At 50.4% G+C, this 24,896-nt stretch overlaps 1 protein-coding gene and 2 pseudogenes across 1 annotated transcript; 2 read left to right on the forward strand and 1 right to left on the reverse strand.

Moving 5' to 3' along the window:
• Nucleotides 1–11,246: 11,246 nt before the first annotated feature.
• LOC117191581 lies at nucleotides 11,247–12,374 on the reverse strand. Its single transcript, XM_033396407.1, has 4 exons — nucleotides 11,804–12,374; nucleotides 11,701–11,744; nucleotides 11,440–11,637; nucleotides 11,247–11,378 (listed from the first exon to the last, which is right to left on the reverse strand). The coding sequence occupies exons 1-4, from the start codon at nucleotides 11,829–11,831 to the stop codon at nucleotides 11,247–11,249; spliced, it is 402 nt and encodes a 133-aa protein (XP_033252298.1). The 5' UTR covers nucleotides 11,832–12,374.
• A 74-nt stretch (nucleotides 12,375–12,448) lies between these two features.
• Nucleotides 12,449–17,192, forward strand: LOC117191247 (annotated as a pseudogene).
• A 4,568-nt stretch (nucleotides 17,193–21,760) lies between these two features.
• LOC117191317 lies at nucleotides 21,761–24,779 on the forward strand (annotated as a pseudogene).
• The last annotated feature ends 117 nt before the right edge of the window (nucleotides 24,780–24,896 follow it).

Raw genomic sequence — 24,896 nt, forward strand, 5'->3', positions numbered from 1 at the left:
CACAAAATATTCGATTAAACTCTCATCATCTAGTTTAATTGGCTTGGCTATCTCCATTGACGCATACAAAAACTCATGCAACGACTCTCCTTTTTTCTGCTGGCGCTTTTGCAACATTCTATGTACTTCTACGGACGAGAGTTTAACACTAAACTCATCCAATAGAGCTGCCTTCAACGAATTCCAGTTACGAATATCACGCAAACTACGAGCGAAAGATTTTGCTGCACCAACTAACAACTGCTTGGCATAAATGAATAATTGTAATTGACTCCATTGAACAGTAGCTGCGCATTCTTCTAATTCCTCTATCCATTGATTAATGTCGGGGTTATTAGAACCAGAAAATTGTGACACACTACCTTCCACGTCTTTTAGCGTAAACCAAGATTTATACTCTGCCTGTCGCGTACCTGGTTGAACTGCTACGGTATCATCCACTGCTGTTACTACGGACTCATTCTCTGACTCTTCTTCATCCTCAACTGGAAAGCCGTGATGTATTAATAGTCTATCTTGCAAATCGAGCTTTCGTCCCGTCGTCTGCAACGCAAGCTCTCTTAACTTCTCTCGCAAATGTGCGACTCTCAGTGTCATTATCTCTTCAACTTGCATCGTGACGATTTAAATACAAAATAATTGATATTAGCTTATATCTAAGAAAATGTAATTAAATCAACTTAAACAACCTTATTACTGCTGGCCTGTTAACAATTTTCCAGTTAACATCGACTCCGAAAACGCCTTTAAAGTCGTCACTGTTAACGATCGCTTCTCTGTTAACGCTCACCTTACTATGGGTTTACCCTTGTTAACTCTCGCTTCTGCGCAGAACTTTCCAGACTCCAAATTTGACGCACACACACCACCACATCCAGATCTCGCTTGCCTGTCGATGTCGCTGTTACCGTCCTCTCTTTGTTGCCTTGCCTTGCTCTCGCTGTTCGCCCTTAACTCGTTGTCGCTTCCCGAATCGTCGCTGCTTCTGCTGTTACAAAATGGTCGTCTCCTTGCTGCTTGTCTCTTCTTGTAGTTGTAGTCTCCGTTCGACGCAGTGCAACACAACAACAATCAATGTTCTTTGATTCTTGTCGTTTGCTGCCGTCGTTTTGTCGCTTCTGCTTCCTTTGGAACGAACGCACTCAGATTGTCGTCTCTGTGCCGCTTGTCTCCTTGTAGCTCTAGCCTCTCAGACGCAATGCACAACAACAACAACGAAGGTTTTGATTCTTGCTGTGTTTGCTGCCGTCTGCCGTCGTTTTGTCGCTTCTGCTCTTTTTGGAACGAACGCGCTCAGATTGTCGTCTCTGTGCCGCTTGTCTCCTTGTAGCTCTAGCCTCTCAGACGCAATGCACAACAACAACGAAGGTTTTGATTCTTGCTGTGTTTGCTGCCGTCTGCCGTAGTTTTGTCGCTCCAGCTCTCTTGAATGTCTGCTCACTCTAATGCGCCTTCTTCGACAAGTGTTTCTCTCGCACTTATAGGCCAGACTGCAATTCAATTTCGCACCGCGACCGATCTCTTGTGTCACCAGTCTCGTGTTCGCCAAAATTTCCAAATACACGCACAAATCTCACTTGCAAATGTTGTTGTATTGGGCTTATTTTCGGACGGGCCCCCAATTTGTAGTAGTTTAAGTTACTTGATGGCGACGAGTAACATTTATTTGATAAGTATGTTGGACTTAAAATTATAACAGCTCCAAGTTTTACAAGTATGTTTGTGACTAATTATATGCGTGTACGTCTGACGCGTGGCTGAACTGACAACTGACTGATCTCTCTCTCTCTCTTGCTATCGGCTCTCTCAGAGCCGATTACTTCTCTATCCCGACGACACGACGAAAAAACGACCGCTTCGTGTCTCTCTCTTTCCTTCGTTTCCTACATATATATGTAGTAGTTTAAGTTGCTTGATGGCAACGAGTAACATTTATTTGATAAGTATGTTGGACTTAAAATTATAACAGCTCCAAGTTTTACAAGTATGTTTGTGACTAATTGGCCGTCAGCCATCGGGTGCTACAGGGGGACAAACGGATGACGGGTCGGCTCGCACAACTGTGAACTCGGAACTGAGGCGCAGCCGCTCCGGTTAGTAATACCCGGTGCGGTCTGCGTCTCACACCCCCCCCTAGGACACAGAGGGTTGCGAGCGAACCGTCACCCGCCGTAACTGTGCACACCGGTGGAAGTGCGACTATACTCTCCCCGTGAGGCCGGCTGGAAACAGGTCCTAGCACGGTCATGTCTCTGCTAGGATGCTGGCGAATGGTAGTCGGGCGGAGAGAAGAAAACTCTCAGTGAAATTACCCCAATCCAAGGTGACAGTTATATGCCGAGGGATGCATGGCCGGGGGGGTGCCCGGTCGCTAATATGCGGACTCTGGATACCTGCCGACCTCCAGTTTAAATCAGGCTTCCCGGGGCAAGCGGGCTATGCCTCGGGTGACCATCCCCTTCCCGCCTACTCGTGGGAACTACTATGCCAAATTATAAATATATAAAAACCAACAAAGGACAGGAGACGAGCGGCTTTCATCCTGTCCAACGAAGACCCGAACTTCAAGGCGTCAGCCGAAGGAAAGGAGCAGAGGCTGTGGTCCTGCTCAATCCTTCCACTGTTCCAGCCAGCCAAAGCCGGAAAGGGCGCAGCCAAGGCCGCCAACAAGCGGCAACGCTCAGCGGAGGACCCGCAAATCAGCCAGGCCAAGCCCAGCAAGCCAAGCGGGTGAAGACCCACCTCACGAACCGGTCGTTCGCTGAGGTGGCGAGGGGCCATGTCCCTCGCGATAAGTGGCACCTGGTGGAGAACGAGCTCCAGGACCGGTTCCTACTGGAACTGGAGGAGAACGGCGGACCACCGCCAAAAAGTGAGGACGCAGGGTGGCATCAAGGCAAGGTGAAAGCCATCGCCTGCCAAGACGCTCGCTCTGCGGCCCTCTACATGAAGGCGGTGGCGGCCCTAAAAGAGGTCTATCCAGGGGCGAAACTGGAGGCCGTGAAGTGGGAAGATGTCCCTAGTCGCCCGAGAGCCAGAGCGTGGGTCTCGGCTAAGCCTGCAGAGCCTGAGAAGATCCTCAGGTTACTGCAGGTCTGCAACCCCCACCTTCCTACAGCCGATTGGAAGGTGGCAAAGGTGGAGGATATCCAAGGGCAGAGGCGCCAGATTATCCTCGTCCTAAATGAGGAATCCATTGATCTCCTCGCAAAGTCGGACGGTGTAGTGGATTATGGCTACAAGAAGGTCACCATATCCACTTACAAGTCCGATCGCAAGGGCAGGCAAGCGGAGGTCGAGCCAGACCCGGAGCTGCCGGAGATCCCGAAAGAGGGGGCCTCGTGCGAGGAAGACAACCCGGCGTCGGATGCGGCGTCCATGATGTCGGACGATATCTTGGACGACTACGCGTTCGACGAGAGCGACCTAGCCAGAGGTCTCAGCCACATCGTTGTCGGGGAGGAGCCGGAGTCCCCTGACAGCGATCTAGAAGCAACAATGGTGGAGGCGAGCCTCAGGAATGTCGTTGACGCTCCTGCAGATAAACCTCCACCATTGTAAGGCAGCATGCGCTGCTCTACTGCTCCACCTGGCCAAGGGTGGAGCCGACATAGTCCTCATTCAGGAGCCCTGGATCCTCGGCAACAGGGTCTCCGGTCTGAGGACTTCTGACTACAAGCTATATGTAGCTGAAACCGCAGGTAAAATTCGTACCTGCATTCTTGCAAAAAGAGAGTTGCACTTATTTTTGCTCCCAAATTTCAGCAATGAAGACCACACCGCAGTGAGCCTCGAAGGCCAGGAGCGCTCACTGAGGATCTGCTCCGCATACATGGGGCATGAACAACCAGACCCCCCTCCACACGCGCCTCTCCGGGCTCTAATCGCAGACTGCTCGGCCGAGGACATCGGCCTAATTGTGGGGTGCGATGCCAATGCACATCACTGTCAGTGGGGAAGCACTGACACAAACGAAAGGGGTGAGTACCTTTTCAGTTACTTACTGACCACTCAGATGGTCTTACTAAACCGGGGTAGTGATCCCACCTTTATCATTAAAAACCGCAAGGAGGTCCTGGACCTCACGCTTGCCTCTCATGAGATACAGCGTAACATTGTATCCTGGAGGGTCCTGGAAGAGCACTCCTTCTCGGACCACAGGTACGTGGAAACTGTCTTCTCCTTCTCAGTACCGAAGCCAGTCCGATTCCGAAACATCAGGTGGACAAACTGGACTCGGTACTCTGATTACCTCTGTCGTGTTCTCCCTGAGCCCCCATCTGAGGAGGAGTTCTCCACGGAGGCCACGACTCGTCTTCTTAAGATCTTTACCGACGCCTGCAATAAGGCGCTCGACAAAGCATGCCCCTCTGGCAAGAACAGAGGCCGGAAGAAACCTGAATGGTGGAATCCGAAACTGGGTGAACTCCGGAAAGCCTCCCGGAGACTCTTCAATAAAGCTAAGGCTGAAAACGTTGAGCAAAACTGGGCCGAATACAAGGCCAGTCTGTCAACCTACAACAAAGAACTTAGAAAAGCCAAACGCGCCTCCTGGCGTAAGTTCTGCAGCGAAATCGAGAGTAACTCAGAAGCCTCACGCTTGCGCAGAGTTCTCTCGAAGACAACACCCACCCTGGGCTACTTGAAGAACACCGACCAGTCGTGGACTACGTCCAGCGAGGAGTCGCTAAATCTTCTCCTAAATACCCACTTCCCTGGCTGCGATGAAAACAGACCCAACTACCTCGCGCCTCCTTCTGTCGCCTCAAATGCCATCTTGGGACTGCTAAGCCAGGAGAACATTTCCTGGGCGATCAGAAGCTTTAAACCCTACAAGTCCGCGGGGCCAGACGGCATTTTCCATGCCCAACTGATTCACGCGGTACATAAAGCTATTAACTGGCTCAAAATAATTTACGAGGGAATCTTCTCCCACGGGTGCATTCCTGACACCTGGCTTCAGACCAAAGTCGTATTCATACCCAAGGCAGGCAAGCCCTCGCACACTGCCCCAAAAGATTTCAGACCCATAAATCTATCGTCTTTTCTTCTAAAGGCGATGGAGCGGCTCCTGGGGCTGCATCTAACGGCGTGCATTCCGTCCAGTCTGATCTCAGACTCCCAGCATGCCTATCGGAAGGGAAGATCCACCGAAACGGCCCTACACTCGATCACATCGATCATCGAAGCATCCCTTAATTTTAAGGAGTACACCCTAGTAGCCTTCCTCGACATAGAAGGCGCCTTTAACAACATCCTTCCGACCGCCATCACGGGCGCACTGACGGATCTGGGCGTTGACTCCAGGACGGTGAGCCTGATCGATCAGATGCTACAATGCAGGACGGTTGAGTCATCACTGGGGACGTCAACGTGTACCAGATTTGTCAGCAGAGGCACACCGCAGGGCGGAGTCCTCTCGCCCCTCCTATGGAACGTGGCAGTGAACACACTGCTGCGGGAGATAGAGGGGGGTGGCTGCCGTGTGGTGGCGTACGCGGACGATGTTGCCATAGCATTCTCCGGAAAATTTCCGCAGACATTGTGTGAGTGCATGACAAGTACTCTCACGAAAATGTCGAAATGGGCAGACAAATGCGGGTTAGGCGTCAACCCGTCTCAAACGGAACTGGTGCTTTTCACTAGGAAGTACAAAGTTCCGGTACTGATTCCCCCAAGACTATGTGGGGAAACGCTAGTCTTCAGCAACAACGCCAAGTATCTTGGCCTAATCCTCGATAGAAAGCTCGATTGGAAATTGAGCATAGAGGATAGAGTAAAGAAGGCCACAGTGGCCCTCTATACTTGCAGGAAAGCCATCGGACTAAAATGGGGAGACCCCCTATATAGTTCGGTGGCTCTACACCGCCATCATACGACCAATCATGCTCTATGGAGTGGTGGTATGGTGGCCAGCCTTGGACAGAAGGACATGCCTCAATAAACTCAGCAGAGTTCAACGCATGGCAGAGCTATGCATAACTGGCGGGCTACGCACTACTCCAGGGGAAGCCCTGGATACTGTGCTGGACCTCCTCCCTGTGGATCTCATGGGAAAGAAGGTGGCAACACTTTCCGCCCTCAGAATGAGAGAAGCCAGACTGTGGAAAGCATCCGCGGTTGGGCACTCGGGAATCCTGATGAGACTCCCGCAATTACCAGAGAGGACAGATTACTGTATCCCCAGTGATCACCTCTCGACGCCCTTCCAGGTATCAATCCCATCTAGGGAGGACTGGGAGATGGGCGAACCAGGACCTGCAAATGCGGTCCACTTCTACACTGATGGCTCAAGGCTAGACGGCCGCGTGGGAGGCGGAGTCTACTGCGACCACGTGAACATCAGTCATTGCTTCAGGCTCCCGGATCACTGTAGTGTGTTCCAAGCGGAGGTTGAAGCCATCAAGGAGGCCATTTCGATCGTCTCCAAATTACTTCTAGATACGCACTTAGTGTGCGTCTTCTCGGACAGCCAAGCAGCTATCAAAGCTCTAGGCTCAATATCGTCGAACTCAGCGACTGTAAATGACTGCCGCAGGTCTCTGCACGAGATCGCAGAGCAGTTAGATCTCTTCCTTATATGGGTCCCCGGCCACAGGGACATCGAGGGGAATGACGCCGCCGACGAGCTAGCCAGGCAGGGTACTACGATTCCTCTCCTACCGGAGAGGGAGCAAGTAGCGATGCCCTTGGCTACGTGCAGGCTCCTAACGCACGAATTGTTCGAGCAAAATGCCAATAGGAGATGGCAGCAAACCGTTTCCTGTAAAGTCTCAAGATTGATATGGCCATATCGATCGAAGAAGCGCTCAGCAGAGCTGTATAAACTCAGCAGAGCACAGTGCTCTGCAGTTACTAGAGCCATTACGGGACACTGGCAGATCGGCACTCACGCCTCTAGACTGTCAATCCCTCATAACGACTTCTGCAGGAGTTGTCGCGACGAGGAGGGATAAGCCGGTTATTGGGCGTGGGTTTCCTCCGCCGATCCGCCTTCGCCTCCTCGCGCATCTGGACCACCAGCTGCTCGGTCCTGAACAGCTCCGTCTTCACATCCTTCAGATGCGAGTGCAGCTGCTGCTCTCTTTGGTAACTGGAGTCAAGCTGGACTACTGTACTCCTCAAATGGTCCTCCAGCTCCCTGCGGATGTGGAATGGAAACTTTTAGGTGCACTGTGCATCGAAAAACTCTACAGTAAGGGCCTCACCTGATCTCGGCCCTCGTCTGTTGGATCTTTATATCCAGCTCAGCGTTCCCCACCTGCAGCTTGCGAGTATTCTTTTTTTGTCGGTGGACACAGGTCTTGAATTGTTGGCATTCAGGACCTTTAGTTTCAAATCGGCTATTATCTGATCTCTCTCCACAACGACCTGGTCGAGTCCATCCTGACGCTTCTGTTGTTGGACCTTCAACTTGTTCTCCTATTCCTTGTTCTACATATTCCCCGTTTCTTTCGACTTCTTTCTGAGCCTGGAGCACGATAGCCTCCGACTCCTTCACTAGCTAGTCCAGCGCCATATTGCTGTTAAAGGAAAGATAACTCAGAAAAATTTAATTGGAAATCCCCATCTGGCTGTGTTTGCTGCCGTCTGCCGTAGTTTTGTCGCTCCAGCTCTCTTGAATGTCTGCTCACTCTAATGCGCCTTCTTCGACAAGTGTTTCTCTCGCACTTATAGGCCAGACTGCAATTCAATTTCGCACCGCGACCGATCTCTTGTGTCACCAGTCTCGTGTTCGCCAAAATTTCCAAATACACGCACAACTCTCACTTGCAAATGTTGTTGTATTGGGCTTATTTTCGGACGGGCCCCCAATTTGTAGTAGTTTAAGTTACTTGATGGCGACGAGTAACATTTATTTGATAAGTATGTTGGACTTAAAATTATAACAGCTCCAAGTTTTACAAGTATGTTTGTGACTAATTATATGCGTGTACGTCTGACGCGTGGCTGAACTGACAACTGACTGATCTCTCTCTCTCTCTTGCTATCGGCTCTCTCAGAGCCGATTACTTCTCTATCCCGACGACACGACGAAAAAACGACCGCTTCGTGTCTCTCTCTTTCCTTCGTTTCCTACATATATATGTAGTAGTTTAAGTTGCTTGATGGCAACGAGTAACATTTATTTGATAAGTATGTTGGACTTAAAATTATAACAGCTCCAAGTTTTACAAGTATGTTTGTGACTAATTGGCCGTCAGCCATCGGGTGCTACAGGGGGACAAACGGATGACGGGTCGGCTCGCACAACTGTGAACTCGGAACTGAGGCGCAGCCGCTCCGGTTAGTAATACCCGGTGCGGTCTGCGTCTCACACCCCCCCCTAGGACACAGAGGGTTGCGAGCGAACCGTCACCCGCCGTAACTGTGCACACCGGTGGAAGTGCGACTATACTCTCCCCGTGAGGCCGGCTGGAAACAGGTCCTAGCACGGTCATGTCTCTGCTAGGATGCTGGCGAATGGTAGTCGGGCGGAGAGAAGAAAACTCTCAGTGAAATTACCCCAATCCAAGGTGACAGTTATATGCCGAGGGATGCATGGCCGGGGGGGTGCCCGGTCGCTAATATGCGGACTCTCGATACCTGCCGACCTCCAGTTTAAATCAGGCTTCCCGGGGCAAGCGGGCTATGCCTCGGGTGACCATCCCCTTCCCGCCTACTCGTGGGAACTACTATGCCAAATTATAAATATATAAAAACCAACAAAGGACAGGAGACGAGCGGCTTTCATCCTGTCCAACGAAGACCCGAACTTCAAGGCGTCAGCCGAAGGAAAGGAGCAGAGGCTGTGGTCCTGCTCAATCCTTCCACTGTTCCAGCCAGCCAAAGCCGGAAAGGGCGCAGCCAAGGCCGCCAACAAGCGGCAACGCTCAGCGGAGGACCCCGCAAATCAGCCAGGCCAAGCCCAGCAAGCCAAGCGGGTGAAGACCCACCTCACGAACCGGTCGTTCGCTGAGGTGGCGAGGGGCCATGTCCCTCGCGATAAGTGGCACCTGGTGGAGAACGAGCTCCAGGACCGGTTCCTACTGGAACTGGAGGAGAACGGCGGACCACCGCCAAAATGTGAGGACGCAGGGTGGCATCAAGGCAAGGTGAAAGCCATCGCCTGCCAAGACGCTCGCTCTGCGGCCCTCTACATGAAGGCGGTGGCGGCCCTAAAAGAGGTCTATCCAGGGGCGAAACTGGAGGCCGTGAAGTGGGAAGATGTCCCTAGTCGCCCGAGAGCCAGAGCGTGGGTCTCGGCTAAGCCTGCAGAGCCTGAGAAGATCCTCAGGTTACTGCAGGTCTGCAACCCCCACCTTCCTACAGCCGATTGGAAGGTGGCAAAGGTGGAGGATATCCAAGGGCAGAGGCGCCTGATTATCCTCGTCCTAAATGAGGAATCCATTGATCTCCTCGCAAAGTCGGACGGTGTAGTGGATTATGGCTACAAGAAGGTCACCATATCCACTTACAAGTCCGATCGCAAGGGCAGGCAAGCGGAGGTCGAGCCAGACCCGGAGCTGCCGGAGATCCCGAAAGAGGGGGCCTCGTGCGAGGAAGACAACCCGGCGTCGGATGCGGCGTCCATGATGTCGGACGATATCTTGGACGACTACGCGTTCGACGAGAGCGACCTAGCCAGAGGTCTCAGCCACATCGTTGTCGGGGAGGAGCCGGAGTCCCCTGACAGCGATCTAGAAGCAACAATGGTGGAGGCGAGCCTCAGGAATGTCGTTGACGCTCCTGCAGATAAACCTCCACCATTGTAAGGCAGCATGCGCTGCTCTACTGCTCCACCTGGCCAAGGGTGGAGCCGACATAGTCCTCATTCAGGAGCCCTGGATCCTCGGCAACAGGGTCTCCGGTCTGAGGACTTCTGACTACAAGCTATATGTAGCTGAAAGCGTGGGTTTCCTCCGCCGATCCGCCTTCGCCTCCTCGCGCATCTGGACCACCAGCTGCTCGGTCCTGAACAGCTCCGTCTTCACATCCTTCAGATGCGAGTGCAGCTGCTGCTCTCTTTGGTAACTGGAGTCAAGCTGGACTGCTGTACTCCTCAAATGGTCCTCCAGCTCCCTGCGGATGTGGAATGGAAACTTTTAGGTGCACTGTGCATCGAAAAACTCTACAGTAAGGGCCTCACCTGATCTCGGCCCTCGTCTGTTGGATCTTTATATCCAGCTCAGCGTTCCCCACCTGCAGCTTGCGAGTATTCTTTTTTTGTCGGTGGACACAGGTCTTGAATTGTTGGCATTCAGGACCTTTAGTTTCAAATCGGCTATTATCTGATCTCTCTCCACAACGACCTGGTCGAGTCCATCCTGACGCTTCTGTTGTTGGACCTTCAACTTGTTCTCCTATTCCTTGTTCTACATATTCCCCGTTTCTTTCGACTTCTTTCTGAGCCTGGAGCACGATAGCCTCCGACTCCTTCACTAGCTAGTCCAGCGCCATATTGCTGTTAAAGGAAAGATAACTCAGAAAAATTTAATTGGAAATCCCCATCTGGCTGCTCCGCTCACCGAGACATTAGGTTCTCCATCTCAGCCTTCATCGACGCGATGGTGTTGTCCTTAGTCGTCAAAGAGGTATTCTTTTGGGCCAGTTCCCTTAAGTTTTCGTTGTTTTGTGTCTCGTAGAGTCGTAGCATCTGCTTCAGCTCGACCACCGTCTGCTGCCAGTTTTCCTCCACCGCCTTCAGCTTTTCCTCGAGGTCCGCCTTGAGCCTAATCATCTCTCCATTGTAGGCCTTATGCATCTGTAACAACCGAGCCTCCATGAGCAGTTCGCTTTTGTCGCTGTACTGATCCTTGTTGGGCGAAACCTGTTGGCAGACAGGTGGCACACACACCTGGTCTGGCTCTCAGCGATGCTGGACATTTGCCGGCTCGGCGGATAGACGGGAAAGAGCTGAGTATTGGAGCAGAAGGCGAACCAGACGAGAGCCAGAACCAGCCGTACCAGAAGATCCTTCAGCTTGACTGTGAGCTTCTCTTTCTGATTGCACGCCTCCAGCTCGTCCTTGGCCAGATGATCGTACAACATCATAAAGCCCGAATCGACGATCCCCTGGCAACGATTCTTCAGATCTTGGACGCTTTCGATGGCTGCAAAGAAAATGGCACTGTTGTGTCCACAGGCTTAGGATGGAATCAATAGAAACTCACGCAAATTCTGGAGCAAACGGATCGGATCTTCATTCCTATGAACCCACTTGCTGTCCCCGTTGAGCACAATGGCAACCAACTTGTACGAGCCAATCATTTTGGACTCCTCCGGCCCCAACGATTGCAGCTTCTCGAAAAAAGCCGCTTGAAGGCATTGAATACTCTGGTACTGTGCCTGGAGAGCACGCGCACGATTTCGAATGAGGACCCACTGGTGGGCCGTGCCTTGAATTGGATGAGCGTTGAAAAACGTACCGTAAGACAATTAGATGGAGGGTAAACATACGTGGGGCGACTGCAAGGCTGTTCTTCGAGAGAGAGAGATCTTGGCTTGTTGCTGCGGCGTTTCTGGCAACGATATACGCTCGTCGACGGATCCGGAGCACGACTCTATGTCCTTTAACTTACTAGGCATCGAGCAGATGCTCAGATTACACCCTTCAGTGCAGCAGAGCGTATAAATAAATTGGCTTTCGTTCGAAGCCTGTAGAACAATCCATTTTAGATTAGAACGAGGCTCCTTCCCCCTTTTACCGCAGGAACTTACCCTCAAATTATTAGCCTTAGCTCGCAAATCGCTGGCTATAGTAGCTGCACAGGATCGGGAAGGGGATTAATTATTGAGATTGGCTAGAGAACTAAGAACTCACAGCGAACAAATACTGTGCTAGTAGACATTTCTACATATCACAACAAAATGCAGTAATTGTTTAAAAAATATAATATATACATATATAAACATATACATCTAAATACAACAAAATGAACGATTTTGCACTTAACTCTGATAGTGATCTGATTTCAGTGTACTATTGTATTTGAGAGTTTAGTTTGTTTTCGATATTGTGCTGCTAAACAGCCTGCCCTGACAGCTAATGCCGACACATTAACTAAGGCACACAGGCTTTTATTTTGTTTTATTGCATGTATGTCCACAGTACCTGGCAGTTTACAATTCCGGTCCCCCGTTGTTAAGGATGGGCGAGTGAAAACAGAAGCCCATCAACAAATGCGAAGCCACGCACAAAACGGAAGCCGTGCTGAACGATGGATAGGAAAGAAGAGCATCGCGTCGGTTCCCATTCTCTCTCTCCCATTAGCCACTCGTCCAACCCGAATAATATGATGCACATCGTCTGGGCAGGCCAGTAATCGGCGGGGCTGTCGGTTCCGATGCTCGTGCAAATTTGCATTCAGTTGCCGTTCGAGTGTCTCCAGAGAACGTTCCGTTCTGAATTCATTTTTTTTCCACATATCTGTCTATCGCGAAATGGATTCTGAACTCGTATCCCATAAGATCCAACAATACTGAGCCAAAGAAGTGTCAAAAACGTCCTGAAGGACTATTAAAGGATTCATTAAACATTGGAAAATTACGTATCCAGTAAGTTGCAGTGTTCCTTTGGGCAGTCTGTGATACTTTGGACTCACTTCGATTTTCCACTGTCAGGGCGAAGCCCCAAAAGTGTTTTTAATGATGGAAATCTATGGGCATTGTTTTTGTAGTCGTCTGGTGGCTGTTATTTTGCTCACATTTCCTATGAACAGTCGGCGCGTTTTTCAATTGAATTTAATCAGTGACGTAGACGGTTTATATACTATGCAGTAGTACTCGTTCGTATACTATATCGGACTATATGTACGATTAAATATAGGCTTGCAATGCGATGCGATTGTCAAGGGGGAATCAACGCAAACCAGACTCCTCTTAGTTCAAGTTCCGCATGGCAATGATGAGGTTTGGCTCTGAAAGGAAATAGGTAGTGTCTGTAAAAATAGAAATATTCGTAGACATCGAAACTGGGTAAAGTATGGGCAATTGGAAGGTATACATACATATATCGCTGTGTATGCCTAGACGCTTGCGCAGGCCACCAACGAATTCAAGTTCAATTCAGATCCACAACTGGCCTGCCATTGACATTCGGTACGAGTGCTGATAATTAAGACAATGAAGGGAATTCGAAATAGGTTCCAGAAACAGCTTTTATCCACTCGGGGGAAGCCGATGCCACAGAGCCGATCTAATTCAGAATAAAAGTTCCTTCTCTGCTATCCGATTGTAGCGATCCGCAATGAAAGCCATCGAGAGCCTCATCCTATTCCTGGCAGTGATGCGCACTTGGCCGCGAATCGAGGACTGCAACCGCATCCCGCTGGGGGCCACCGCAGCCAAGTCTCCAGTGGACGATAACTATGTGCCGGGCCAGAGGTATAACGGTGAGTGGTCAACCACAGACAAGTAACCTGCCCCCTTCAAACTCATCCTGCTCTTCCAGTGACCCTGAGTGCCTTTTCGGGCCTGTCCTTCGTGAGCTTTTTATTGGCCCTGGACCTCGAGACGGGAGATGGCGAGGATGATCCGAATGCAGTGGGCACCTTTGAGCTGCAGGATCTGTCCGAAACGCGCTTCAGTCCGCGGTGCGCCAACCTCGTGGAGAACACGAACACAAATGTGAAGACTCACGTGGACGTGGTCTGGGTGGCACCGTCAAGTCCCGGACAGGGATGCATCCTGCTGCGGGCGACCGTGATGCAGCATCGCGATGTTTGGTTCATGGACGATGGCTTCTTGACCAAGCGCATGTGCGAGGAGAAGGTGGACGACATCGACAGTCAGCCCAGCATTATGGATCCGTGCTGTGCCTGCGACGAGGCCAAGTACGAGGTGGATATCGTTCAACAAGTTCAATGACTTCCAACAAGCTAAATTACTCTCATTATCAGCTCACCTTCGAGGGCAAGTGGTCGCGGCACACGCATCCCAAGGACTTTCCGGCGAACAGCTGGCGCACGCGATTCAGCGACATCATCGGCGCCTCCCACACCATCGACTATCGGTTTTGGCAGTACGGGGAGATGGCCAGTGAGGGGCTGCGGGAGGTGGCCGAGCACGGCTCCACTCGCACCCTGGAAAGTGAGCTGAAGGACCAGAGCGAGCACATCCGCACGATCATCAAGGCACGGGGAATCGCCTATCCAAATGTGACTGGCAAGACTTTCGCCGTCTTTCGCGTCGACTCGAATCATCATCTGATTTCTTTGGTCTCCATAGTGGATCCCTCGCCCGACTGGATTGTAGGTGTCTCCGGGCTGGAGTTGTGCCTGCCCAACTGCTCGTGGGTGGAGAACAAGGTCCACAATCTGTATCCCTGGGATGCGGGCACTGACAGCGGTCCATCTTATATGGTAACATGCATATCTCACATTTATCTCTGCGATCAATGTTTAATCCCTCTTTATACCCGATACTCAAAATGAGTATTGGGGAGTATATTAGATTTGTGGTAAAAGTGGATGTGTGTAACGTCCAGAAGGAGTCGTTTCCGACCCCATAAAGTATATATATTCTTGATCAGCATCAATAGCCGAGTCGATTGAGCCCTGTCTGTCTGTCCGTCCGTCCGTCCGTCCGTCCGTCCGTCCGTCTATCCGTCTGTCCGTCCCCTTCAGCGCCTAGTGCTCAAAGACTATAAGAGCTAGAGCAACGATGTTTTGGATCCAGACTTCTGTGATATGGCACTTCTACAAAAATATTTCAAAACTTCGCCCCGCCCACTTCCGCCCCCACAAAGGACGAAAATCTGTGGCATCCACATTTTTAAAGATACGATAAAACCAAAAATCGCAGAATCGTAGAGGATGACTATATAATCTAGAGTGTAAAATCTCAACCAGATCGTATAATTATTACAGCCAGACTCAAGAAAACAATTTCGTTCTTTATCGCTCTGTCTCTCTCTAACACAGGTTTCATGGTCGGTTTTGCCAATTGCAAAATATGAGTTCAAGGATCTCAGAACCTATAAGAGCCAGAGCAACCAAATTTGGAATCCACACTCCTGTGATATCGGACCTTGACCGTTTCGTGTCCAAATTTCGCCACACCCCCTTCCGCCCCCGCAAAGGACGAAAATCTGGGGCATCCACAAATCTCAGAGACTAGGCTAGAGTAACCAAATTTGGTATCCGCACTTCTGTTCGATCTCATTATAAAACGTATATCTCAGAATTTCGCCCCACCTCCTTCCGCCCCCACAAAGGACGAAAATCTGTTGCATCCACAATATTGCACATTCGAGAAAACTAAAAACGCAGAATCATAGATAATGACCATATCTATCAGATTGCTGAATCTGGATCAGATCGGATCATTTGTGTAGCCAAAAGCAAGAAATCAATTTGCAGTGGCTACGCAGCGCCCGACGTCACGCTCAGACTGATTTTCTGTCTCTCTCGCACGCACTCTTTGTCGTGTCGTTTAATATTAGCGGCGTCTGCCGGAGGAGATCCATACTGACTAAGTATCGGGTATAAATGTAGAGTTGCGTTCTCCGCAGCAACTCACAACGTTCCCCCTCGTTTTCGCTACAGTCTGCCGACCAGCCGCAGGTGCCGCCCGACGTAGTACGTCGCATCAAGTCAAACTACCCCAACGACCCTCGCTCGCCCTTCTACGATCCCACCGGAGCTCAGATGAAGCCTCTGGCCACATTGCACATCAAGCGAAGGCGTCTCTACAAGAAGAACTGCGAGTCGACTGATTGTAAGGCACAATAACTTAATATCTACTCTGAATAAGCCTAATTTCGAGGTCCTTAATGCCTTTCCAGCGGAGCAGCTGCCGGCGGAGTGCGCCACCCAGTGCGTCATCGTTGCAACAATGACCTGCGGGAGGAGAAGAACTGCGTGGGACGCAATTGCGCCAGCTTCAATGAGGAAACAGCCGACGGGGTGCAGGCCGAGGTTGGATATCTGACTGAGGGCTCCAACGATCCGCAGTGTGGGCTGTCCGAGTGGAGCGAATGGTCCTCTTGCACTGTAACATGTGGCATGGGCGAGCAGACACGATCGAGGCACTACCTCAAAAAGAAGGCCAAGAAGAAGTGCCAGAAGGCGAGCAAGGCGCGCCTGCAGGAGACGAAGGTGTGCGAGGCCATGGAGTGCGGGGGCGACATAGTCCCCGAGGACGCAGCTGGAGACGCGGTGGATGGGGCCGAGAAGCGTTCGATCTTTCGCAACTTCGAGAGCTACAGCCAGCACAAGGAGGAGTATATACCGCCAGTGTGTGGGATTACGCCCTGGTCGGACTTCTCGCCCTGTCAGGGTCCCTGCGGAGGCCACGGAAAGCGACAGCGTATACGGAAGGTGTGGAACAACAACCAGGTGTACGGTGTGCGAGACCCCAGCGACGATGGCAGTGATCCCTGCCGCCACATCAAGCTGCACGAGGAGGTGAACTGCACGAATCCCAGCTGTGACACCATCGTTCCTAATCTTTGCTACGAGGACCTGTTCGAGAGCCCCTGCTGGGACAGGGACGTGACCAACTACTGGTACTACGACCACGTGAGCAACCAATGCGCGATCTACTGGTCGGACCGCTGCGACACCAACCGCAAAAAGTTCAAATCGAAGGAGGAGTGTGAGGACATCTGCCGCCTGCCTCGCCACAAGCAAGAGCTCCAGAACGACCGTCTCCAAACCATCGACTGTCTCGTCTCCGAGTGGGTCACCCACAGCTGCAACGCCAACTGCGGCGACGGCTATCAGCTACGGACCCGTCGCGTCCTTCGTACTCCAAAATACGGTGGCAAGCCATGCCCAAGCATCTGGTGCGCCTCGATCGCTGCTATCAGCGCTGCGACGACATTTATTCGATCAGCGGTGGGGGATTCGGCGAGCGACGTCATGTGGCCAAGACGCCACCACCGGATCCGCGGGATGAGTGCCGCTACTCGGAATGGTCCGCCTGGACGCCCTGCACAGCCACGTGTGGCGACAACGCCGTCCGGCAGCGCACCCGTACTCTGCTCAACACGGATCTGAGCTACAAGTGCAAGGATCGTGTCCGCATGGAGAAGTGTATGATGATGCCGTGCCTCCTCAGCAGCAACGACGAGGCCGAAAAGTGGTAAGGCAACAGGAACAAGGGGTAGGAGGCGGAGGAGAAGGGTCTATCGTCAAGTATTAGTCGTACACACCAATTATGTAATCGCAAGTGAATTAATGACAAAATATATAAGAATCCCCCAGGTGCTCCAGGCCATTGACTGTTGATAGAGAAGGTATTCGAATAATAAGAAACTCTAGCTCCCAGCTAAGTTCCACTTCTGCTGGGGCAGTCGTAGTATAATATTTCGGCTTCATGCCACTTTCGTCATTGACCCAAATCTGCTGTACGACTGTGGCACGGCCCTTGCCTCCTTCACGTTGTGAGCTGCTGCGGAGACCGCAACTCTACAGTTATACCCGATACTAAGTCAGTATGGCTCTCCTCCGGCAGACGCCGCTAATATTAAACGACACGACAAGGAGTGCGTGCGAGGGAGACAGAAAATCAGTCTGAGCGTGACGTCGGGGGCTGCGTAGTCAGTGCAAATTGATTTGTTCTTTTTGGCTATAAAAATGATCTGATCTGATCCAGATTCAGCAATCTGATAGATATGGTCATTATCTATGATTCTGCGTTTTTAGTTTTCTCGAATGTGCAATATTGTGGATGCAACAGATTTTCGTCCTTTGTGGGGGCGGAAAAGGGTGGGGCGAAATTCTGAGATATACGTTTTATAGTGAGATCTAACAGAAGTGCGGATACCAAATTTGGTTACTCTAGCCTTAATAGTCTCTGAGATTTGTGGATGCCCCAGATTTTCGTCCTTTGCGGGGGCGGAAGGGGGTGTGGCGAAATTTGGACACGAAACGGTCAAGGTCCGATATCACAGGAGTGTGGATACCAAATTTGGTTGCTCTGGCTTTTATAGGTTCTGAGATCCTTGAACTCATATTTTGCAATTGACAAAACCGACCATGAAACCTGTGTGTTAGAGAGAGACAGAGCGAGTAAGAATGAAATTGTTTTCTTGATTCTGGCTATAATCATTATTCGATTTGGTTCAGATTTTGCACTGTAGAAGATATGGTCATCCTCACCGATTCTGCGTTTTTGGTTTTATCGCATCTTTAAAAATGTGGATGCCACAGATTTTCGTCCTTTGTGGGGGCGGAAGTGGGCGGGGCGAAGTTTTGAAATATTTTTGTAGCAGTGACGTATCACAGAAGTCTGGATCCAAAACATCGTTGCTCTAGCTCTTATAGTCTTTGAGCACTAGGCGCTGAAGAGGACGGACGGACGGACGGACGGACGGACGGACGGACAGACGGACAGACAGACAGGGCTCAATCGACTCGGCTATTGATGCTGATCAAGAATATATATACTTTATGGGGTCGGAAACGATTCCTTCTGGACGTTACACACATCCACTTTTACCACAAATCTAATATACCCCAATACTCATTTTGAGTATCGGTTATAACGAGGGGGAACGTTGTGAGTTGCTGCGGACACAGCAACTCTACGGTTATACCCGATACTAAGTCAGTATGGCTCTCCTCCGGCAGACGCCGCTAATATTAAACGACACGACAAAGAGTGCGTGCGAGAGAGACAGAAAATCAGTCTGAGCGTGACATCGGGCGCTGCGTAGCCACTGCAAATTGATTTGTTCCTATTGGCTATAAAAATGATCTGATCTGATCCAGATTCAGCAATCTGATAGATATGGTCATTATCTATGAATCTGCGTTTTTAGTTTTCTCGAATGTGCAATATTGTGGATGCAACAGATTTTCGTCCTTTGTGTGGGCGGAAGGGGGACCATATCTTTTAGACTGCAGAATCTGAATTGGATCGTATTATTATTATAGCCAGCATCAAGAAAACAATTTCATTTTTTCTCGCCCTGTCTCTCTCTAACACACACGTAGCATAGGCGGCTTTGCTTAGAGTAAAACATTAGCGCCTAGATCTCAAAGACTACAAAAGCTAGAGCAACCAAATTTTGTATCCACACTCCTAATATATCGGGACGAGACGAGTTTGTTTCAAAATTTCGCCACACCCCCTTCCGCCCCCGCAAAGGACGAAAATCTGGGGATATTCAAAAATCTCAGAGACTTTTAAGGCTAGAGTAACCAAATTTGGTATCCGCACTCCTGTTAGATCTTACTATAAAACGTGTATCTCAAAATTTCGCCTCACCCCCTTCCGCCCACATAAAAAACGAAAATCTGTTGCATCCACAATATTGCACATTCGAGAAAACTAAAAACGCAGAATCATAGATAATGACCATATCTATCAGATTGCTGAATCTGGATCAGATCAGATCATTTTTATAGCCAAAAGGAACAAATCAATTTGCACTGGCTACGCAGCGCCCGACGCCACGCTCAGACTGATTTTCTGTCTCTCTCGCACGCACTCTTTGTCGTGTCGTTTAATATTAGCGGCGTCTGCCGGAGGAGACCCATACTGACTTAGTATCGGGTATAACTGTAGAGTTGCGGTGTCCGCAGCAACTCACAAAGTTCCCTCTCGTTGGTTTTCTCATATCTTTAAAATTGTGGATGCCACAGATTTTCGTCCTTTGTGGGGGCGGAAGTGGGCGGGGCGAAGTTTTGAAATATTTTTGTAGCAGTGACATATCACAGAAGTCTGGATCCAAAACATCGTTGCTCTAGCTCTTATAGTCTTTGAGCACTAGGCGCTGAAGAGGACGGACGGACGGACGGACGGACAGACAGACAGGGCTCAATCGACTCGGCTATTGATGCTGATCAAGAATATATATACTTTATGGGGTCGGAAACGATTCCTTCTGGACGTTACACACATCCACTTTTACCACAAATCTAATATACCCCAATACTCATTTTGAGTATCGGGTATAACGAGGGCAACGTTGTGAGTTGCTGCGGACACAGCAACTCTACGGTTATACCCGATACTAAGTCAGTATGGCTCTCCTCCGGCAGACGCCGCTAATATTAAACGACACGACAAAGAGTGCGAGCGAGAGAGACAGAAAATCAGTCTGAGCGTGACATCGGGCGCTGCGTAGCCACTGCAAATTGATTTGTTCCTATTGGCTATAAAAATGATCTGATCTGATCCAGATTCAGCAATCTGATAGATATGGTCATTATCTATGAATCTGCGTTTTTAGTTTTCTCGAATGTGCAATATTGTGGATGCAACAGATTTTCGTCCTTTGTGTGGGCGGAAGGGGGACCATATCTTTTAGACTGCAGAATCTGAATTGGATCGTATTATTATTATAGCCAGCATCAAGAAAACAATTTCATTTTTTCTCGCCCTGTCTCTCTCTAACACACACGTAGCATAGGCGGCTTTGCTTAGAGTAAAACATTAGCGCCTAGATCTCAGAGACTACAAAAGCTAGAGCAACCAAATTTTGTATCCACACTCCTAATATATCGGACCGAGACGAGTTTGTTTCAAAATTTCGCCACACCCCCTTCCGCCCCCGCAAAGGACGAAACTCTGGGGATATTCAAAAATCTCAGAGACTTTTAAGGCTAGAGTAACCAAATTTGGTATCCGCACTCCTGTTAGATCTTACTATAAAACGTGTATCTCAAAATTTCGCCCCACCCCCTTCCGCCCACACAAAAAACGAAAATCTGTTGCATCCACAATATTGCACATTCGAGAAAACTAAAAACGCAGAATCATAGATTGTGGTAGCTATACAGGGCTCAATCGACTCGGCTATTGATGCTGATCAAGAATATATATACTTTATGGGGTCGGAAACGATTCCTTCTGGACGTTACACACATCCACTTTTACCACAAATCTAATATACCCCAATACTCATTTTGAGTATCGGGTATAACGAGGGGGAACGTTGTGAGTTGCTGCGGACACCGCAACTCTACAGTTATACCCGATACTAAGTCAGTATGGCTCTCCTCCGGCAGACGCCGCTAATATTAAACGACACGACAAGGAGTGCGTGTGAGAGAGACAGAAAATCAGTCTGAGCGTGACGTCGGGTGCTGCGTAGCCAGTGCAAATTGATTTGTTCCTTTTGGCTATAAAAATGATCTGATCTGATCCAGATTCAGCAATCTGATATATATGATCATTATCTATGATTCTGCGTTTTTAGTTTTCTCGTATCCTCAATATTGTGGATGCAACAGATTTTCGTCTTTTGTGGGGGCGGAAGGTGGTGGGGCGAAATTTTGAGATATACGTTTTATAGTAAGATCTAACAGGAGTGCGGATACCAAATTTGGTTACTCTAGCCTTAATAGTCTCTGAGATTTGTGAATATCCCCAGATTTTCATCCTTTGCGGGGGCGGAAGGGGGTGTGGCGAAATTTTGAAACAAACTCGTCTCGGTCCGACATATTAGGAGTGTGCCACAGATTTTCGTCCTTTGTGGGGGTGGAAGTGGGCGGGGCGAGGTTTTGAAATATTTTTGTAGCAGTGACATATCACAGAAGTCTGGATCCAAAACATCGTTGCTCTAGCTCTTATAGTCTTTGAGCACTAGGCGCTGAAGGGGACGGACAGACGGACAGACAGACACACGGACAGACGGACAGACGGACGGACGGACAGACAGACAGGGCTCAATCGACTCGGCTATTGATGCTGATCAAGAATATATATACTTTATGGGGTCGGAAACGATTCCTTCTGGACGTTACACACATCAACTTATACCACAAATCTAATATACCCCAATACTCATTTTGAGTATCGGGTATAAAAAACTATACCAATTGACGGCAACTCAATCAAGATGAGATAATTGAAAAACTCAACGATTAATAGAGACGATTCACCAATTCGGCAGTCAGTCGACGCTGATCTGTGGACAGCTATGGATCGAGACGCGATGTGGCGACTTGTACGGGTGCTTGTGCTACAAATTTTGGCGATTCGGGGCGTCCGGGGGAATGCAATCGAATCCCGCAAGGAGCCAGCGGCGAACGGTCCGCTGTCGATGAAAACTTTCGGATTTTGATCGATGGAAATCCAGCGACCTACGTACCCGAGCATCAGTACAATGGTGAGGGGTCCCGTGCACATGCCTAGGAAGTATCTCTATCATAAATTTACACAGTGTCGCTTTCCTGTCCCATCAATTTAAAATTCGTGAGCTTCACGCTGGTCATCGAGAGCGAGGATCAGGCGGTGGCCTTCAACGGACACCAGATTCAGCGTCGGCTGCGAGAACATGGTCGAGAGCACCAACACCAACGCCAAGACCCATATTGAAGTCTCCTGGGTCGCTCCGAAGTCTCCCGAAAGCGGCTGTGTCCTCATCAAGGCGGGGGTAGTGCAGCAACGTTATGTATGGTTCATTGATGAAGGCTTCCTCACCAAACGCGTCTGCCCCGAGGAAATTGACGAGCTGAACAGCATGACGCCGCCACTCCAGAACTGTTGTGCCTGCGATGAGGCCAAGTACGATGTGGGACGCCCAAGACTGGCCCAGAATGTTACGCCGTTACAGTTCCTTTCCCTTTCAAGATCGTCCTAGAGCGCAAGTGGACCAGGAACACGCATTCCAAGGACTTCCCAGTTGAGGCCTGGCGCACAAGCTTGGGCGAGGTGATTGGCGCCTCGCACAGAAATGAATACCGCTACTGGGCCTACGGAGGACGAGACAGCCTCGGTATGCGCGAGATGGCCGAGCATGGCGCCACCCGTACCCTAGAGCAGGAGATCCGAGACAACACCCAAGTTTGACTATTCCTTTTCTTTTCGTGAGGGTTCCTGTTCCATCTGGTGATCTCTTACAGAATGGCGCTGTGCGTACCATCATCAAAGCCCCGGGCATCCCTCATCGTTTGAATGCCTTTGGCTCCACGCTGGCCAATGCCCGGGTGGATCCGGCTCACCATCAAATCTCGCTGGCTGCCAAAATCGATCCATCGCCCGATTGGATACTGGGTGTGGCGGGTCTGGAGCTGTGCCTCAACAATTGCACGTGGCTGAAGCGAAAGGTATTGAACTTGTACCCCTGGGACATAGGCACGGATTCAGGACCCTCATATATGGTGGGTAAAGATCACAGATCACAGATCACATGCTGCCAGTCACAGATTTCAAATGGAAGAACGGGTTTCTCCCTCAGTCTCCCGATCAGCCACAGGTTCCACCAGATGTGATACGACGTATAACTTCTTCGTATCCCAGCGATTACCGTTCGCCATTCTTCGACGATACGGGCGCCTCAATGAAGCCCCTGGCCACGCTCTACCTGACCAGGAAGAAACTCTACATCCGCGAGTGCGAGGAGGGTGAGTGACCAGAAACATAATGATTCAATTATATAACTGACCCTTGGTTTACTCAGTATCGCAGGGTGGACGGGGGCCCCTGGAATGCGCCGTACATCCTTGGAACGATTGGAGTAACTGCAGCACCCGCTGTGGTCAGGGCTATACCAAGCGCATTCGCAGCTACAAGAATCCCAACCGAGCGGCCAATTACAACTGCGTTATTCAGCTGGAGGAGATTCGCCAGTGTCAGGGCACCCAGTGCGGTCAGGGGGAGGAAGAGTACGCCATTGCGGGCCCCGGTGTGGATGTGGGCTTGGGTTTGGGTGGGGAGGGTGTGACAGGCACTGGCTCCATGGCCGAGTGTCAGCTGAGCAACTAGAGTGAGTGGTCGCCATGCTCAAAAACATGTGGCCGAAGCATCTCCACACGGACCCGCGACTACTACAATCCCCAGGCGAGGTCGCGATGTCTGACGGTCATGCGACTTCCCCTGGAGGAGACAAGGCAGTGTCTGGGCTTGGACTGTGGCGGAACCATACCCGACAACGGGGAGCTCGATGGTTTGCCGGAGCCAGAGCTATTCGGCGAACCCAATCAGACACCCAACTGGAACACCAATAGTCACAATAACAGGCTGGATAGTCCGTATGGAGGATCAGCGAATCAAGGATGGAACAGAAAGGGTTTCAGCCCCGCTGAGAATGACAATGCCTTTGGCAGGTCATCGTACGGTTCTGCGGATAGATCGCAGGACACCAACTCGCCCTTTGACCAAACGGACAGCCAGCAACGTTCACCGTTTGATCCAACCGACAGTCGACGGGGCTATAACACAAATCGCCAGCCACTCGATCAAGAGCGGCCCAACTATAATACCTACGGCAGTGAGAAGATGCTGGGTAACAGACCCGGGAGTAGCTACAATGATTACAGCCTCGGATACAACAGCAATGATTACACCACCCCTAACCTAAGGCCGGGCCTTGGCTTCACCACTAGATCTCCCTACGCAGGGCGCTATCCCAGTCGCCAGCAGGACATCGCTGAGCCGCCGAGCAGCAGCGGCAACAGCAACTACAATGTGGTCCAGGACTACTGCTTCGAGAAACCCATTGCCTCCACTCGTCCCTGCCTGGCCAATCCGGTGGCTTTAAGCAACTACTGGTTCTACGACCACGAGTGCAAGATCTTCACCACGGACAACTGCGATGAGAACAAGAACCGTTTCCGTTCGCTGATGCGAACGGTACATGGGTACATGTCTGCAGCCCCAGATGAACGTGGAGCGTAGCGAAAATGAATCCATGGATCTATATGGCGGGGGAGCTTACGCCCAGACCGGGGGATCCTATGCCCAGACAGGCGAAGCTTATGGCGCTGCTCGATTCGGCGAAGCGATATGGGATATAGGTGAGCCGCTGTCACACAAAAGGAACACATACGATCCGTACAGAACGGGTCGTTATGGCAACTGAAGAGTGGTCGGATTGCTTAATAAAGTATTACGATGAATAATTGCCAGTCAGGGTCTTTTTACTCGACTTTCATCCAGAGTTGAAAGAGAATTTCAGCTGTGTTCCGGTTTCTCTGTCGCAGTTTTTAAGAGAAAGCCAAAGCTTTGGTTGTTTTTCC

The sequence above is a fragment of the Drosophila miranda genome (assembly GCF_003369915.1).
Source record: "Drosophila miranda strain MSH22 chromosome Y unlocalized genomic scaffold, D.miranda_PacBio2.1 Contig_Y1_pilon, whole genome shotgun sequence".
Lineage (NCBI taxonomy): Eukaryota > Metazoa > Arthropoda > Insecta > Diptera > Drosophilidae > Drosophila > Drosophila miranda.